This window comes from Perognathus longimembris, unplaced genomic scaffold (assembly GCF_023159225.1).
Source record: "Perognathus longimembris pacificus isolate PPM17 unplaced genomic scaffold, ASM2315922v1 HiC_scaffold_5362, whole genome shotgun sequence".
NCBI lineage: Eukaryota > Metazoa > Chordata > Mammalia > Rodentia > Heteromyidae > Perognathus > Perognathus longimembris.
This window is the reverse complement of record NW_025960781.1, coordinates 1-17121: the sequence shown is the minus strand read 5'-3', so window position 1 is coordinate 17121 and position 17121 is coordinate 1. Positions and strand designations below refer to the sequence as shown.

The 17121-nt window shown below is 64.7% G+C and overlaps 1 protein-coding gene across 1 annotated transcript in view; it reads left to right on the top strand.

The window, feature by feature from the left end:
* LOC125345172 (podocalyxin-like protein 2) overlaps positions 1-16208 on the top strand; it is a 42764-nt gene extending 26556 nt beyond the window's left edge. The window contains 9 exon segments of the mRNA XM_048337396.1: positions 2472-3208; positions 4148-4222; positions 13912-13973; positions 13975-14054; positions 14231-14292; positions 15685-15816; positions 15818-15866; positions 15990-16165; positions 16167-16208. Coding sequence (XP_048193353.1) covers positions 2472-3208; positions 4148-4222; positions 13912-13973; positions 13975-14054; positions 14231-14292; positions 15685-15816; positions 15818-15866; positions 15990-16165; positions 16167-16208 — 1415 coding nt within the window.
* Positions 16209-17121: the final 913 nt, after the last annotated feature.

Sequence of the window (17121 nt, the reverse complement as noted above, 5' to 3'; positions counted from 1 at the left end):
GCCAGTCCTTGGCCTTGGACTCAGGGCCTGAGCACTGTCCCTGGCTTCTTCCAGTTCAAGGCTAGCACTCTGCCACTTGAGCCACAGCACCGCTTCTGGCCGTTCTCTGTATATGTGGTGCTGGGGAATCGAACCTAGGGCCTCGTGTATCCGAGGCAGGCACTCTTGCCACTAGGCTATATCCCCAGCCCCTTGTTTTTGTTTTGCCAGTCCTGGGATTTGAACTCAGGGCCTGAGCACTGTCCCTGGCTTCTTTTGCTCAAGGCTAGCACTCTGCCACTTGAGCCACAGCGCCACTTCTAGCTTTTTCTGTTTATGTGGTGCTCAGGAATCGAACCCAGGGCTTCATGTATACCAGGCAAGCACTCTACCACTAGGCCATATTCCCAGCCCACTTCTGTTTTTTTGCGTGGTTAATTGGAGATAAGAGTCTCCTGGGCACTTTCCTGACGGGCTGGCTTCAAACCACGGTCCTCAGGTCTCAGCCTCCCCAGCAGCTAGGATTACAGGTGTGGGCCACCAGTGCTCAGCTCACTATTTTTATTAATATGAATAATGTTGGACCCAGGGCCCACATGTGAAGCAAGCACTCTATCTCTGAGCCACATTCCTAGTCCCACGTGAGTTCTGTTATCAAAGGGACATTGAGCATCTGGGGTCCTGTGCTCTAGGCACGCCCTCCCCACCCTCCTCCCCACTCGTCCCCCACCCCTCCTGACAGGACCGTGGTCGTGTGCCCCTCTGTCCCTGTAAGCGTATTGGGGTTCTTTTAAAACATGAACATAAGGGTGACGTACAGAGGGGTTGCAGTGACACGAGTCGGGGCGCTAGGGCGTGTCGCTTGGGGCACAGTCACCCTCCCTCGCCCTCCCAGGCTCTCCCTCCCGTCCCTGCCCACAGTTGTGTAGTTCATTTTCCACACAGTGTCTCGTGAGTGCCACGCTGCGTTTGCTCACCCTTGGTCCCCCCCCTTCCCACGCCGCCCCTTACCTGCCCAGAGACAGGCAGGCAGACAGGACAAAAGAAAGGGGAACAGAAACAGCAGCCAAGGAAAAGCCTCCTTCCCTTCCCGCAGTTCTTTTTGGCAAATGTTATTTGTGTGATCCGGTGCTCCTTTGCGCTCCTCCCTTCCGTCTCACTGTGTGTGATCCCGGTGCTCCTTTGCGCTCCTCCCTTCCGTCTCACTGTGCGTGATCCCGGTGCTCCTTTGTGCTCCTCCCTTCCGTCTCTCTGTGCGTGATCCCGGTGCGCCTATGCGCTCCTCCTTTCCGTCTCACTGTGTGTGATCCCGGTGCTCCTTTGCGCTCCTCCCTTCCGTCTCACTGTGCGTGATCCCGGTGCTCCTTTGCGCTCCTCCCTTCCGTCTCTGTGTGTGATCCGGTGCTCCTTTGCACTCCTCCCTTCCATCTCTCTGTGCGTGATCCCGGTGCGCCTATGCGCTCCTCCCTTCCGTCTCACTGTGTGTGATCCCGGTGCTCCTTTGCGCTCCTCCCTTCCATCTCACTGTGGGTGATCCCGGTGCTCCTTTGTGCTCCTCCCTTCCGTCTCACTGTGCGTGATCCCGGTGCGCCTATGCGCTCCTCCCTTCCATCTCTCTGTGTGTGATCCGGTGCTCCTTTGCGCTCCTCCCTTCCGTCTCACTGTGCGTGATCCCGGTGCTCCTTTGCGCTCCTCCCTTCCGTCTCACTGTGCGTGATCCCGGTGCTCCTTTGCGCTCCTCCCTTCCGTCTCACTGTGCGTGATCCCGGTGCGCCTATGCGCTCCTCCCTTCCGTCTCACTGTGTGTGATCCCGGTGCTCCTTTGTGCTCCTCCCTTCCGTCTCACTGTGCGTGATCCCGGTGCGCCTATGCGCTCCTCCCTTCCATCTCTCTGTGTGTGATCCGGTGCTCCTTTGCGCTCCTCCCTTCCGTCTCACTGTGCGTGATCCCGGTGCTCCTTTGCGCTCCTCCCTTCCGTCTCACTGTGCGTGATCCCGGTGCTCCTTTGCGCTCCTCCCTTCCGTCTCACTGTGCGTGATCCCGGTGCTCCTTTGCGCTCCTCCCTTCCGTCTCTCTGTGTGTGATCCCGGTGCTCCTTTGCGCTCCTCCCTTCCGTCTCACTGTGCGTGATCCCGGTGCTCCTTTGCGCTCCTCCCTTCCGTCTCACTGTGCGTGAGCACCGGTGCTCCTTTGCGCTCCTCCCTTCCGTCTCTGTGCGTGATCCCGGTGCTCCTTTGCGCTCCTCCCTTCCGTCTCTCTGTGTGTGATCCCGGTGCTCCTTTGTGCTCCTCCCTTCCGTCTCTCTGTGTGTGATCCCGGTGCTCCTTTGTGCTCCTCCCTTCCGTCTCACTGTGCGTGATCCCGGTGCTCCTTTGCGCTCCTCCCTTCCGTCTCTCTGTGCGTGAGCACCGGGAGACCTGCCGCACGGGTCCCTGCGGAGCGCCCCGACAGACGGGGGCGAGCTCACGCCCACTCTCCATCTCTGCCCGTAGACTACATTTTCCCGGACCTGACGGAGAAGGCGGCCGCTCTGGAGGACCCCGACCCCGCCCCGGGGCCGCCCGACCTCCCCTCCGCCCTGCCCAAGATGGGCCTGGCTGAGCCTTCCTGGCATCTGCCCCCGGAGGAGGAGGAAGAAGAGGAGGAGGAGGAGGAGGAGGAGGAGGAGAGGGAGCAGGAAGAAGTGAAGGAGGAGGAGGAGCAGGAGGAGGAGCTGCTCCCCGTGAGCGGCTCCCAGGAAGAGGCCCCCAGGCCGGCCGGCGCCATTTCCCCCAGCACCGCCAGCCCCAGTCAGGAGGATTCTGAGGACCCGGCCGCCTCAGGCGTGGACGTGGGGAGCACTGTGCGGCCCGGCTCCGTGCCGTCCTCGGTCGCCCCAAGTTCAGGGACCCCGGAGGGTCAGGACGTCGGCAGCCTGGAGGCCCGGGGCCCGGCGCTGCCCACCGCCGGGCTGGCAGTAGAGCTCCAGGTGCCCCGGGAAGCGAGCACCCGGGCGGCGGCGGGGGCCACTGGGCGGGCTGGCGACCCGTCCCGGCCGTCCCCCACGAGAGCCCAGGCTCCCCACCAGGGCCCCCTCCACCCGAAGACTTCCGCCTCCTCCCCCCCCGCCCCCCAAGACGCGGGCCCTACATCTTCCTCCACTACCTTGCGGCAAGGGGACCCCAGCCAGCCACCCTGGGAGGGGCAGGCCGCCCCGGCACCCTCCGGCGCGCCCTGGAACTCCGCCCAGGTAAGCTCAAGGCCCCAGCGGCGCCCCCCCCCCCGCCCTAGCCTTTCTCTTTCATGCCTGGCTGGGGGGGGGCAGCAGGAGCAGGGCCGCCCTGCTGGGGGGCAGAGAGGCCCAGGACGCCTGCTCAGCGCCCTGCTGAGGCTGTTCCTCCATGCTGGCCTGCAGAGCCCGGAGAAGGCTTTGTTCAGGTTCCATTGCACACCGGGCCCCCTCCACACTCACAGAGCAGGAGCTTGGCGGCACCCTCCCCACCCTGCAGCACGCGCTCACACTCACACACACAGTCAGTGTGCACCGGAAGGGGAGGGCAGGGAAGGAGAGACCCCAGATCATCAGCCCGTGTGCCTGGCCACAGAACAGCAGACCAGTCCTCTGGAGCCTGGGTGGTGGACAGTTCCCAATCCCTGGGTGCCATGCTTGGACTTCCTTCTCTTCTCACTCTTCTGCCTCTGCCTTGGAGAAAGACACTAACGTCCCAGCTACGATGGGCAGAGACCAGGAGGATAATGGTTCCGATAGCTGACGTTAGTGAGACCTCCCTAACTCAGTTAATAAGCCAGGTACAGAGATGAGCTCCTGTGACCCCAGTACAAAGAGGAACTAGGGAGTGGGGTCAGGATCTGAAGTTGGCTGGGGCAACATGCTCCGTACCTTGAATTCAGACCCCAGCACCACCTCCCCCCCCCAAACCAGACACAGGTCTGCAGCCTTGTGCTGTGCTTAGTGCTGCGTAGAGGGCCCTGCGCCCCGTCTGCTCTGCGTCTCACCCGATGCTGCCATGCCGCGGTGCTGCGGTGCTGCGGTGCTGCTCCGGGTCCAGCTCCGGGAGGGAGGGAGGGAGGGAGGGAGGGAGGGAGGGAGGGAGGGAGGGAGGCGGCCCCCCCCCCCGGGCTCCAGTGGGAGGGCGCGTCTCCTCAGCGCCTCCTGTTTCCTGCACAGGTGATCTGCAAGGACTGGAGCAACCTGGCTGGGAAGAGCTACGTGGTTCTGAACATGACCGAGAACATAGACTGTGTGAGTGCCTGGAGACGGATGGGGAGGCGGGGCTGAGTGGCCAGACGGCCAGGCATGGGCCGCACGCACCTGCTCCAGAGACAGCGCTCCCTCAGCCTTCCAGAAGCTCATTCCTCCCTCCCTCCTTCCTTCTCTTCCTACGTCCCTCCCTCCCCCTTCCCTCCCTCCCTCCTTCCTTCCTCCCTCCCTTTCCCCTTCATTCCCTCCTTCCTTCCTTTTCTCCTTCCCTTCCTTCCTCTCCTTCCCTCTTTTCTATCATTCCCTTCTTCCTCCCCTCCCTCTTTCCCTTCTTCTCTCCCTTCCTTCCTTCCCTCCCTCTTTCCTTCCCTCTTTCCCTCCCTTCTTCTCCCTTCTTTCCTTCCCTTCTTCCTTCCTTTTCTCCTTCCCTTCCTTGCCTCCTCTCTCTCCTTCCCTCCTTCCTTCCTTTCCATCATTCCCTCCTTCCTTCCCTCTCTTTCCCTTCTTCCCCTCCCTCTTTCCTTCCTTACCTCCCTCTCTCTTTCCCTCCCTCCTTTCCTCCTTTCTCCCTCCCTCCCTCCCTTCCTTCCTTCCTTCCTTTCTTCCTCCCTTCCTTCCCTTCTTCCTCCCTTCCTTCTTTCCTTCCCTCCTTCCTTCCTCCTTCCTTCTCTCCCAGTACTCAGAGCTGTGTGCTCTCTGGTCTCAGCAGTTTGGACCTCTCGGCTGTCTCTCGGGTAATGTCCTCCCTCTCTGGTTATGAGTCTCTATGTTTTAAGGCAAAGTCTTGGTATGGTGTTTAGGCTCAGGCTGGCCTGGGACCCTTGGCTCAAGTAATGCCTCTGCTTTAGCCTCTTGCGTTCTGCATCCCCATGTCCAATGGAGTCTTTTTACAAAGCTATTTTCACACGCAGTGCAGTAATGCACCCCAGGCACTCAGAAGGATGAGGCGGTGGGATCACGAGTTCAAAGCCAGTCTGGGCTACACAGACCCTTTCTCAAAAGACCAAAATTGGGGGCTGGGAATGTGGCTTAGTGGTAGAGTGCTCGCTTACTATGCATGAAATCCCGGGTTCGATTCCTCAGCTCCACAGAAACAGAAAATGCCACAAGTGGCTCAAGTGGCAGAGTGCTAGCCTTGAGCAAAAAGAAGCCAGGGACGGTGCTCAGGCCCTGAGTTCAAGCCCCAGGATGGTCAAAAACAAAAAAAAAGACCAAGCGTTGTGTTCCCGCGTGTGAGTTACTTGCCCCACCGTGTGGTTTGGCCTCCGTGTCCCGCGTGCGGCCCCTGCGCTGCCTGCCAGTGTCAGTTCACAGCCAGGAGAGCCGTCCCGAGGCCGGCGGAGCCCGTGTCGGCCCACACGGCGTGCCCTCTGGGCTTGGGGATTTCTCCGTGGCTCCCGTCTTCCCTCCTGCGGGGGCTGGGCCCTGGAAAGAAGCCTGTCCACGGCGGGGGGCGGGGGAGGACGAGCTGGAGGTGGGTCGGTGGCTCACGTGGACATGTGCAGGATGCCGGCACCGGTTCGCGCCCACGGCAGCCTGGCCTGTCCCCACAGCTGTGTCCTGCTGTCCTCGAGCTCCCAGGCCCTCTGACGTGGCCTGTGCTGTGGACGTAGGGCCTCACGCCGGGTCGCGGGCCCTCTGCTCCTTGACGGCGCCTCCGGCCCTCCTCACCCTCTTGGATAAGCAGCCAGAACGGCTGAAGCTCTGGCCCAACATGAGCAAGGCCCAGATTCAGCCACCCGCATTGGGGGGACAATAAGAGGGCAGGGAAGCTCGACAGCCAGGTTCCTGCTGGGGAAAAGATTGGTTGCCAGCCACGTCCCCGGAGAGGATGGGGCCCGCAAAGACTTTCTGCTTATTCTGATGTTCCCACCCCTCTCCCGAAGGTGCACCCGGCTCCCCCCATTCCAGCTGCTAAGCGGGAGATGATTGGGACTCTTCTTGACTTTCCTGCAGTCCCGCTGTGCAGCTGGCGTGGTCCTGCACTACCCCTGTCCCCCCGGGCAGCTGGTGTGGTCCTGTGGTTCCCCCCGCCCCGTGGCTGGCGTAGTCCTGTGGTTCTTCCCCCCAGGCTGGTGTGGTCCTGTGGTTCCCCGCCAGGCTGGCATGGTCCTGTGGTTCCCCCCAGGCTGGCATGGTCCTGTGGTCCCTGCCCCCAGGCTGGTGTGGTCCTGCGGTCCCCACCCCTCCCCGGGTGGCTGTGTGGTCCTGTGGTTTCCCCCCTCGTGGCTGGTGTGGTCCTGTGGTTCACCACCTCCCCCGGGGCTGGTGTGGTCCTGTGGTTCCCCCCAGGCTGGCATGGTCCTGTGGTCCCTGCCCCCAGGCTGGCGTGGTCCTGTGGTTCCCCCCAGGCTGGCGTGGTCCTGTGGTCCCTGCCCCCAGGCTGGCGTGGTCCTGTGGTCCCCCCAGGCTGGCGTGGTCCTGTGGTCCCTGTCCCCAGGCTGGCATGATCCTGTGGTTCCCCCCCAGGCTGGCGTGGTCCTGTGGTCCCTGCCCCCAGGCTGGCGTGGTCCTGTGGTCCCTGCCCCCAGGCTGGCGTGGTCCTGTGGTCCCTGCCCCCAGGCTGGCATGGTCCTGTGGTTCCCCCCCAGGCTGGCGTGGTCCTGTGGTCCCTGCCCCCAGGCTGGCATGGTCCTGTGGTTCCTCCCCCAGGCTGGCGTGGTCCTGTGGTCCCTGCCCCCAGGCTGGCATGGTCCTGTGGTTCCTCCCCCAGGCTGGCCTGGTCCTGTGGTTCCCCCCCCCCCCCCGGGTGGCTGTGTGGTCCTGTGGTTTCCCCCCAGGCTGGTGTGGTCTTGTGGTTCCCCCCCCCCCCAGTGGCTGTGTGGTCCTGCGGTCCCCCTGGGCGGCTGCCTGAACTAGAAAGGATGACCTTAGTGCGGCTCTTCCCCGAGGCCCCGTGGGTATTAAAATGCACTTACTCTGTTTGCCCTGCTCTTGTCTTCTGTGCTCATCTCATTTAATGCCCAACCTCTTGGCTGTAGCCATCACCACTGTTTTCAAGGCTAGCTCTATATACTAAAAAAACAAACATTACCACCTAACCACTTGTAACTAAGTATATTCCTGTTGGTATGAAACAGGTCTCTAGAGTTTTTCTGTCCTTGAAACTCTGTATCCGTTAGCAAGGCCTTCCCCCCCAGCCCCTCCTCCCAGCCCCTGGCCACTGGGTGACTTTGTTTCTGTAACTTTTACTATGCTATCTCATACCAGTGTGATCGTACATATTTGCCATTCTGTGTCTGCTTCTTCCCACTGCATAACATCCTCATCTCTGTTGTTGTTAGCTGGCCTCAGTTTCCTTCTTCCCCAAGGCCCGAGGAGACAGCCTTTGCTCTGCCATTCCTTTGGTGGCAGCTGTTTGAGCCTCCCGTGTTTTCAGTTCTTCGGAGAGACCGGGCTGTTCAGTCATGGCTCTCCTGCAGAAGCCTCCATCCTGGCTTCCATTTCCACAGCGCGCGGGGCTCTGGTTCCTGCACACCCTCCCTCCCACTGTTCTTAAATGAAGGCTGTCCCCACCCCTGTGCGGTGATAAAGCGAGCTCCAAGAGGTGGCGTCTCCCGGTGTCCTCCGCCCAGCTGTCCCCAAAGGGAGGCCTGGGGAGCAGCAGTCACTAACATGTTTAATCCACGGGCATCACTGATGGCCACTGCTCCACCCGCGGGATCGTGATCGCGTCACTGATGGCCACTGCTCCACCCGCGGGATCGTGATCGAGCGTCACTGATGGCCAGTGCTCCATCCACATGATCGTGATTGAGCGTCACTGATGGCCAGTGCTCCACCGCGGGATCGTGATTGAGCGTCACTGATGGCCAGTGCTCCACCCGCGGGATCGAGCGTCACTGATGGCCAGTGCTCCACCCACGTGATCATGATCGAGTGTCACTGATGGCCAGTGCTCCATCCACGGGATCGTGATCGAGCATCACTGATGGCCAGTGCTCCACCCACGGGATCGAGTGTCACTGATGGCCAGTGCTCCACCCACGGGATCGAGCGTCACTGATGGCCAGTGCTCCACCCGCGGGATAGTGATCGAGCGTCACTGATGGCCAGTGCTCCACCCGCGGGATCGAGCGTCACTGATGGCCAGTGCTCCATCCACGTGATCGTGATCGAGCGTCACTGATGGCCAGTGCTCCACCCGCGGGATCGAGCGTCACTGATGGCCAGTGCTCCACCCGCGGGATCGAGCGTCACTGATGGCCAGTGCTCCATCCACGTGATCGTGATCGAGTGTCACTGATGGCTAGTGCTCCATCCACGTGATCGAGCGTCACTGATGGCCAGTGCTCCACCCGCGGGATCGAGCGTCACTGATGGCCACTGCTCCACCCGCGGGATCGAGCGTCACTGATGGCCAGTGCTCCACCCACGGGATCGAGCGTCACTGATGGCCAGTGCTCCACCCGCGGGATCGGGACCGAGCATCACTGATGGCCAGTGCTCCACCCGCGGGATCGTGATCGAGCGTCACTGATGGCCAGTGCTCCACCCGCGGGATCGAGCGTCACTGATGGCCAGTGCTCCACCCGCGGGATCGAGCGTCACTGATGGCCAGTGCTCCACTCACATGATCGAGCGTCACTGATGGCCAGTGCTCCACCCGCGGGATCGAGCGTCACTGATGGCCAGTGCTCCATCCACGTGATCGTGATCGAGTGTCACTGATGGCTAGTGCTCCATCCACGTGATCAAGCGTCACTGATGGCCAGTGCTCCACCCGCGGGATCGAGCGTCACTGATGGCCAGTGCTCCACCCGCGGGATCGAGCGTCACTGATGGCCACTGCTCCACCCGCGGGATCGAGCGTCACTGATGGCCAGTGCTCCACCCACGGGATCGAGCGTCACTGATGGCCAGTGCTCCACCCGCGGGATCGGGACCGAGCATCACTGATGGCCAGTGCTCCACCCGCGGGATCGTGATCGAGCGTCACTGATGGCCAGTGCTCCACCCGCGGGATCGAGCGTCACTGATGGCCAGTGCTCCACCCGCGGGATCGAGCGTCACTGATGGCCAGTGCTCCACTCACATGATCGAGCGTCACTGATGGCCAGTGCTCCACCCGCGGGATCGAGCGTCACTGATGGCCAGTGCTCCACCCGCGGGATCGGGACCGAGCATCACTGATGGCCAGTGCTCCACCCGCGGGATCGTGATCGAGCGTCACTGATGGCCAGTGCTCCACCCGCGGGATCGAGCGTCACTGATGGCCAGTGCTCCACTCACATGATCGAGCGTCACTGATGGCCAGTGCTCCACCCGCGGGATCGAGCGTCACTGATGGCCAGTGCTCCACCCGTGGGATCGAGCGTCACTGATGGCCAGTGCTCCACCCATGTGATCAAGCGTCACTGATGGCCAGTGCTCCATCCACGTGATTGTGATTGAGCGTCACTGATGGCCAGTGCTCCACCTGCGGGATCGAGCGTCACTGATGGCCACTGCTCCACCCACGTGATTGGGATCGAGCGTCACTGATGGCCAGTGCTCCATCCACGGGATCGAGCGTCACTGATGGCCAGTGCTCCACCCACGTGATCGGGATCGAGTGTCACTGATGGCCAGTGCTCCACCCGCGGGATCGAGCGTCACTGATGGCCAGTGCTCCATCCACGTGATCGTGATCGAGTGTCACTGATGGCTAGTGCTCCATCCACGTGATCGAGCGTCACTGATGGCCAGTGCTCCACCCGCGGGATCGAGCGTCACTGATGGCCAGTGCTCCACCCACGGGATCGAGTGTCACTGATGGCCAGTGCTCCACCCGCGGGATCGAGCGTCACTGATGGCCAGTGCTCCACCCGCGGGATCGAGTGTCACTGATGGCCAGTGCTCCATCCACGGCCGATCCCCAGTCATTAGCAGCAGTGCTGAAGCTGCTTTGTGAATAGATGAGTGTTTTGGCGTAGATGCCTTTTCCCAGCTGCAGTCCTGCCTTCTTCCTGCTGTGTGTCCACGGGGGGTGGCTGTGTGGGCTGTGACGGAACACCTGAGGTAGCTCACCTGGCTCCTGGCTTCCGGAAGTCCCCAGGGCACCTGAGGTAGCGCTTGAGGCTCACCTGGCTCCTGGCTTCTGGAAGTTCCCAGGGCTTTGGCTCAGCTGCATGGGTTCTGCGGAGAGGCGGGGTGTCATGGAAGGGAGTGAGTGGCAGAGGAGGCTCACCTTGTGGAGGCTGGACGCAGAGGGCAGGGTGGGCGGGGGTCCCCATGGCCCCTCCCCGGCTGTGCACTTCTAGCAGTGCCACGTGGTGTTGGTGTGTATGCACGCACACATGTATGCACACATGCACACACACATCCTTTAGGGCTTGGACTCAGCTGGGTGCTGTCCCTGAGCTTTTCCACTCAGGGCTAGTTCTCCACCACTGTAGAGCCACAGCTCCACTTGCTTTGGTGGCTGAAGATACCCGCCTGGGCTGGCTTTGACCGAGATCCTCAGATTTTTTTTTTTTTTGGCCAGTCCTGGGCCTTGAACTCAGGGCCTGAGCACCATCCCTGGCTTCTTTTTGCTCAAGGCTAGCACTCTGCCACTTGAGCCACAGCGCCCCTTCTGGCCTTTTCTCTATATGTGGTGCTGAGGAATCGAACCCAGGACTTCATGTATGTGAGGCAAGCGCTCTACCACTAGGCCACATCCCAGCCCCGACCGTGATCTTCAGATCTTAGCCTCCTGAGCAGGATTACAGGCGCGAGCCGCGAGCCAGCAGTGCCCAGCTTTTTAGCACTTTCAAAATTATTTGAGAAAATCATGAAATTATCATTCCCTTTTGCTCTTCTCTGGAATGCTGGTTTGTGTAGATAACTATAACACAGTTATCGACATCAGGAAGTTAACAGGCGCAGAGTGTGTTCTAACCCACTGGCTTCATGTGCGTTTCACCAGTGTTCCAGCAGGTGCCTGGGCGGCAGCGCCCACCTTCTTGTTTGGAATCCTATGCCGTCCCCACCTTGTCTGCTGTCATCAGCTCCTCAGGCTTGGTGACGTATCTGAGGAGAACAGGAGCTCAAGAGGGAGAGATGGGGGAGGCACCAGACTCGCCAACTTCTCCTTCACCTGAGCTGGCACAGGGCTCTGGGAGGGGCCTGCGAGGAGCACGGAGCGGGGCAGGCTCAGCCCAGAGCAACGGGCTTGGAGTTCAGGAAGGCGACGGCAAACCCTTGCTCTAGAGACGCAAGGACCAGAGCCTTCGCCCCGTGCAACCAGGGGGCCTGTTGGCGGCCATTCAGTGAGAATTGCAGCGTCCACTGCAACTGTGCAGTGAGGCAGGGCTCGCCCGGGTGGGGTTCAGGTGCCAAGTGTCAGCTACGAGGGCCCAGGCCACGGACACACCCACACGAGGGCCCAGGCCACGGACACGCTCACACGAGGGCCCAGGCCACGGATACACTCACACGAAGGCCCAGGCCACGGACACGCTCACACGAGGGCCCAGGCCACGGATACACTCACACGAAGGCCCAGGCCACGGATACACTCACACGAAGGCCCAGGCCACGGACACGCTCACACGAGGCCCAGGCCACGGACACGCTCACACGAGGGCCCAGGCCACGGACACACTCACACGAAGGCCCAGGCCACGGACACGCTCACACGAGGGCCCAGACCACGGACGCGCTCACACGAGGGCCCGGGCCACGGACATGCTCACAACGAGGGCCCGGGCCATGGACGCGCTCACACAAGGGCCAAGACCACAGACACGCTCACACGAGGGCCCAGGCCACGGACGTGCTCACACGAGGGCCAGGCCACGGACACGCCCGCACGAGGGCCCAGGCCACGGACACGCCCACACGAGGGCCCAGGCCACGGACACGCTCACACGAGGGCCCAGGCCACGGACACGCTCACACAAGGGCATGAGGGCCCAGGCCACGGACACGCTCACGAGGGCCCAGGCCACGGACGCGCTCACACGAGGGCCTAGGCCATTGTCACGCTCACACACGAGGGCCCAGGCCACGGACACGCTCACACAGAGCTAGGGCCATGGTGCTCCCCTCCCCCAGCTTGGAGGTCAGCTATTTATTTCTCCAAGGAGCCTTGGTTTCCTCTAAACCAAGATCTGGGTCCAGGTGCCTGTGATCACACAGGTGTTGGCCATCTCTGAGAAGGATTTGGATCCAGATCTCTGCCCCCACCCCCCACACTCCGTCCTGCCTGAGCCCTCCTGCACCCCAACAGAGACACACAGAACTCTGATGCGGCATGGCCACGGCCAGCCAACTCCCTGGCGAGATGCGTGCTCTCTGAATGCTTATTTCTAAAGCTCTAGTCCCGTTGCCACTGACATGCGGGTCTCCAGGAACCCGCGACCGAGTCACACATTGCCCCTGGGGACCTGGGGTGTGAAGATCCAGTACCTGAGTCGCACATATACCATCCCCCCCTTGTGGTGTTTGGAGAAACTGAGGCTCAGAGGAGTAGTGATTTGCTGAGCCCACTGGGCGGACAAAGGAAGAATGGGGAAAGGCATTTCTCCTTGCACAGCGCTCAGTTTCCCCGTCACAACGTGGCCGTCACAGCCGTGGCTTCCGTGGATGGGCTCGCATGTGGTGGTGAGCAGAGTGGCGCAGTGGCGGGCAGGGCAGCCGCCGGGCCAGCACAAGCCTTGCTGGGGCCGCGTGGGCCTGGCCCGGCCCCCACCCCTGGGAGTGCACAGGCCACCGCGGCGCCCGTGGTCAGCTCTGGGCCGCAGGCGGGGGTGGCCGAGAGCCCACACGCTGGTCATCCTGGCGGCCTTCGGCGGCAGTGCGGTGACCAGCTCACCACGAGGGGCAGGAGTTCCCCCGGGCGGCCCAGGAGAGCCCAGACCCTGGCTCCGCACTCTGGGCACGGAGCAGCCGGGGGAGGCAGGCTGGGGCCTCCCGGGGCCTCCTGTGCGGTGCAGGCAGGGCCCGAGGAGCTGCTCCCGCGGGCTCCAAGGGAAGAGCGGCTGGACCCCAGCCCCGGCCCTCCCTGGCGATGCCGCACACGCGCAGAGCACATCTAAACGCTGGCCGTCACCCTCCGCCCCCTCTGCTGGCGGCCTGGCCTGCCTCCACTCTTCAGGGGGTGGAGAGCCCCGCCACGCCGCCCCCACCTTCCCACGGCCGTGGAGGCCCCCACGGCGTCCATCCCCAGCGCCCCCCCCCGCAGCCAGGCTCGGTGAGCAGTGCTCCCGCCCAGGGCGGTGCGCCCCTCGCGCCACACGGGGGGTCGCCGGTGGCCCAGGCCTTCCTCCGGCCAGAGCCGGGAGCCCCTGTGGAGGCCATCTCCACGTGTCCACATCCTGCCAAGCTCTGGCCATCTCTAGCGAGGACAGTGCCGGCGGTCTTCTGGACCTTCAGTCACTGGATTGGGTCAGGGCGGAGCCCAGTGAGGGAGAGGCCCGCGGGCCGGGCCTGAAGGGGGGGAGGCGTGGGGGCCGGCCTGGCGTAGCGGAGGCCTGGGGGCCGGGCCGGTCTGCTGCGGGCCGGGCCTGAAGGAGGGGAGGCCCGTGGGCCGGGCCTGAAGTGGGGGAGGCCTGGGGGCCGGGCCTGAAGGGGGGGTGGAGGCCCGGGGGCCGGGCCTGGCGCAGCGGAGGCCTGGGGACCAGGGCCTGAAGGGGGGGAGGCCTGGGGCCGGGCCTGAAGAGGGGGAGGCCCGCTGGCCGGGCCTGAAGGGGGGGAGGCCTGGGGGCCGGGCCTGGCGCAGCGGAGGCCCGCGGGCCGGGCCGCCTGAAGCAGGCGTCTCCCCCCAGGAGGTGTTCCGGCAGCACCGGGGCTGGCGGCTGCTGGCCCTGCTGGAGGAGGCGCTGCCCCGCCCCCGGCAGCTGGCACGTCTCCCTGAGCAAGCCCAGCGAGAAGGAGCAGCAGCTTCTCATGACGCTGGTGGGCGAGCAGGGTGAGGAGAGCAGGGGACCGGGCTGGGGGGGCGGGCTCCCAGGTTAGGGGTCTGGGCTGGGAGTGGGCGGGGGGCGCAGGGGTGGAGCGGGGGCCGCACACCGCACGGCTCACGGTCACAGGCCTCCCCGAGAGGCCCCCGGGGAGCGGGCTGTGCTGATGACGCTTGTCCCCCAGGGGTGGTGCCCACCCAGGACGTCCTCTCCATGCTGGGCAGCGTCCGCCGGAGCCTGGAGGAGGTGAGTGCTGGGAGGGGAGGAGGCTGGGACCCGCCCTCGCCACACAGTCCTCGCCCGCCGGGTCCTCACGGGGTTGGGGGGGGGGCCTCCTTACCTGCCATGGGCACAGGAGGCTGCTTTTGTTCAGTAACACACTGCTCCGCCGCGCCACGACCCTGCGGGCTCGGTGAGGCTCCTCTTGGGGGAGCCAAAGCCCAGGGAAGTGAGGCGCCCGCCTGAGACCGCCCAAGCCCAAGGCCACGCCGTGTCACCCGGAGCGAGCCCGGGCCCGGGGCACTGCCTGGGTGGCCGCCGCGGGCTCCGGATTCCGGGCTCGGGAACACGGGGGGGGGGGGGGCGCCCCGGCTGACTGCCCTGTGCTCCTCGCCCCTCTGCCCCCGCAGCCAGGCGTTTTGCCCTCGCAGGCTCTCAGTTGAGACTCACTGGGCACAAGGCATGCTGGGTCTTCAGAAGTACACCAGCAGGTCGATTCTGCATGTCGGTGGGTGATTAGCAAACACGCTGACCCTGCTAGCTTAGAAAACCAAACGGCAGGAAACGAGAGCTGGCAGCGGAGGCTTCCGCGGCCATCCCAGCTACTCAAGGCTGAGACCTGAGGACTGAGGTTAACGCCGGCCTGGGCAGGAACGGCCGTGAGACTCCAATCTCCAGCTAACCATTAAAGCCAGAGTTGGAGCTGTGGCTCAAGTGGTAGAGCACCAGCCTTGCGCAGAAGAGCTCAGGGACAGCGCCCAGGCCCTGAGTTCAAGCCCCAGGCCCGGCAGCAAAACAAACAACAAAACTAGGAGAGAATTACTGGGAATTACAAGTGGTTCAACGAAACTACAGGGAGCTAAAGCCAGGTCTTAGAAAAGGCCGCAGTATGCCGGGCCTCTGAGCCACAGCCTCCGGCACCTCGGACCCTTCTGGCCTCCCTTCTGCTGGGAGAAGGGAGTCCCCAACCCAGGCAGTCATGGCGCGGGGAGGGGAGCCAACCAGGTGTGCTGCTCCAAGCTCCCCCGTGGTGCTCCTGGACAGGGGGGGTGGCCAGGCTCGCCACAGCCAAACAAAACCAGCCCCCTCCCCCCCCCCCCGCAGGTGAGAGCTGCTTCAGGGCCTAGTTGAGGGCTGCATGCGGTGGGGGTGAGTAGGGGGGACAGGCTCTGCCCAGCTGCCCCGCCTCTGCGTGTCGGGGGCTCCTTGGAATCCACTGTGACCGGTGGCATGGCATCCGTCTCTGTGGAGCGGCCCCCAGGGGTGTGGGGATAGGTTGTCAGGCTGGGAGGGCGGGTGTCCTGGAGCCAGAGGTGTGCCCGCGCCTTCCTAACTCCTGTGCCCCAGTCCCGGTTCCCCCCCCAGCCCCAGCCCACCGCGGTGAGGCCCTCTGCTCAGGAACTGGCCCTTCCACCCTAGATCGGCATACAGAACTACTCCACCACCAGCAGCTGCCAGGCCAGGGCCGCCCAGGTGCGCGGCGACTACGGGACGCTCTTTGTGCTGCTGGTGATCATCGGCGTGGTCTGCTTCCTCGTCATCGTGCTCGGCCCTGCTCTACAACTGCTGGCAGCGCAGGCTGCCCAAGCCTCAAACACCTGGTGAGCCTGGGGGGGGCCAGGCTGGGGGGATCAAGGGTCCTCGCCTACCGCCCTGGACAGCCGCAGGGGTGAGGAGGGGCGGGGGCGGGAGCAGCCGCGGCGGCCCCGTGGGCGCGGGCCCAGCTGCCTCTCCGTCCCCGCAGTCCCATGGCGAGGAGCTTCGCTTCGTGGAGAACGGCTGCCACGACAACCCCACGCTGGACGTGGCCAGCGACAGCCAGTCGGAGATGCAGGAGAAGCAGCCCAGCCTCAACGGCGGCCCCGGGAGCTGGAGCGCGCTCATGGGGGCCAAGCGCGACCCCCGAGGACTCGGACGTGTTCGAGGAGGACACGCACCTGTGAGCGGCGCCCACGCGAGGCGGAGACGCGGCCGCAGCGCCTCGGGGCCGCGCCCGCGGGCGGCGGCGCCCCCCGCTCCGGGACTCCATTAAAGCCGCCGAGACCGCGCGGGCCTCTGCCTGATGCCTCGTTCCTGCGTCCTGCGGGGGGGAAATGGAGGGGGCCCGGGCGGTCCTCCGGGGGCGGCGGGCGGGGCCAGGGCGGCCCTCCGGGGGCGGTGGGCGGGGCCAGGGCGGCCCTGCGGGGGGCGGGGCCGGGGCGGCCCTCCGGGGGCGGTGGGCGGCCCTCCGGGGGCGGGGCCTGGTCCGCTGGGGGCGGGGCCCAGGGCGGTCCTCCGGAGGCGGTGGGCGGGCCCAGGGCGGTCCGCCGGGGGCTGTGGGCGGGGCCAGGGCAGTCCTCCGGGGGCGGCGGGAGGGTCCCAGGCGCGGTGGGCGGGGCCAGGGCGGTCCTCCGGGGGCTGTGGGCGGGGCCCAGGCGCGGTGGGCGGGCCCAGGGCGGTCCGCCGGGGGCTGTGGGCGGGGCCCAGGCGCGGTGGGCGGGCCCAGGGCGGTCCGCCGGGGGCTGTGGGCGGGGCCCAGGCGCGGCGGGCGTGGCCAGGGCGGTCCTCCGAGTCGTGGGCGTGCCGCGGCGGGCCTCCGGGGCGGGGCGGGGCAGAGCTTCGCGGTCCTCCCGGCGGCCGTTCCGCGCTCTGCGCGGGTCCTCCGGCGCCAGGCGCCGCTGCGGAGCCGGCCTGCGCGGCGCGGCCGGGAGGGGCGGGGCCGGCGCGTGTTTACATCCGCCCGGGGCTCCCGAGGTCGCTCGGCCGGGCCGAGTCTCCCGTCATGGACACCAGCGACCTGTTCGCCAGCTGCAGGAAGGGGGACGTGGGCCGCGTGCGGTGAGGACCGGCGGTGCGGGGAACGGGCGCGTGCCGGGC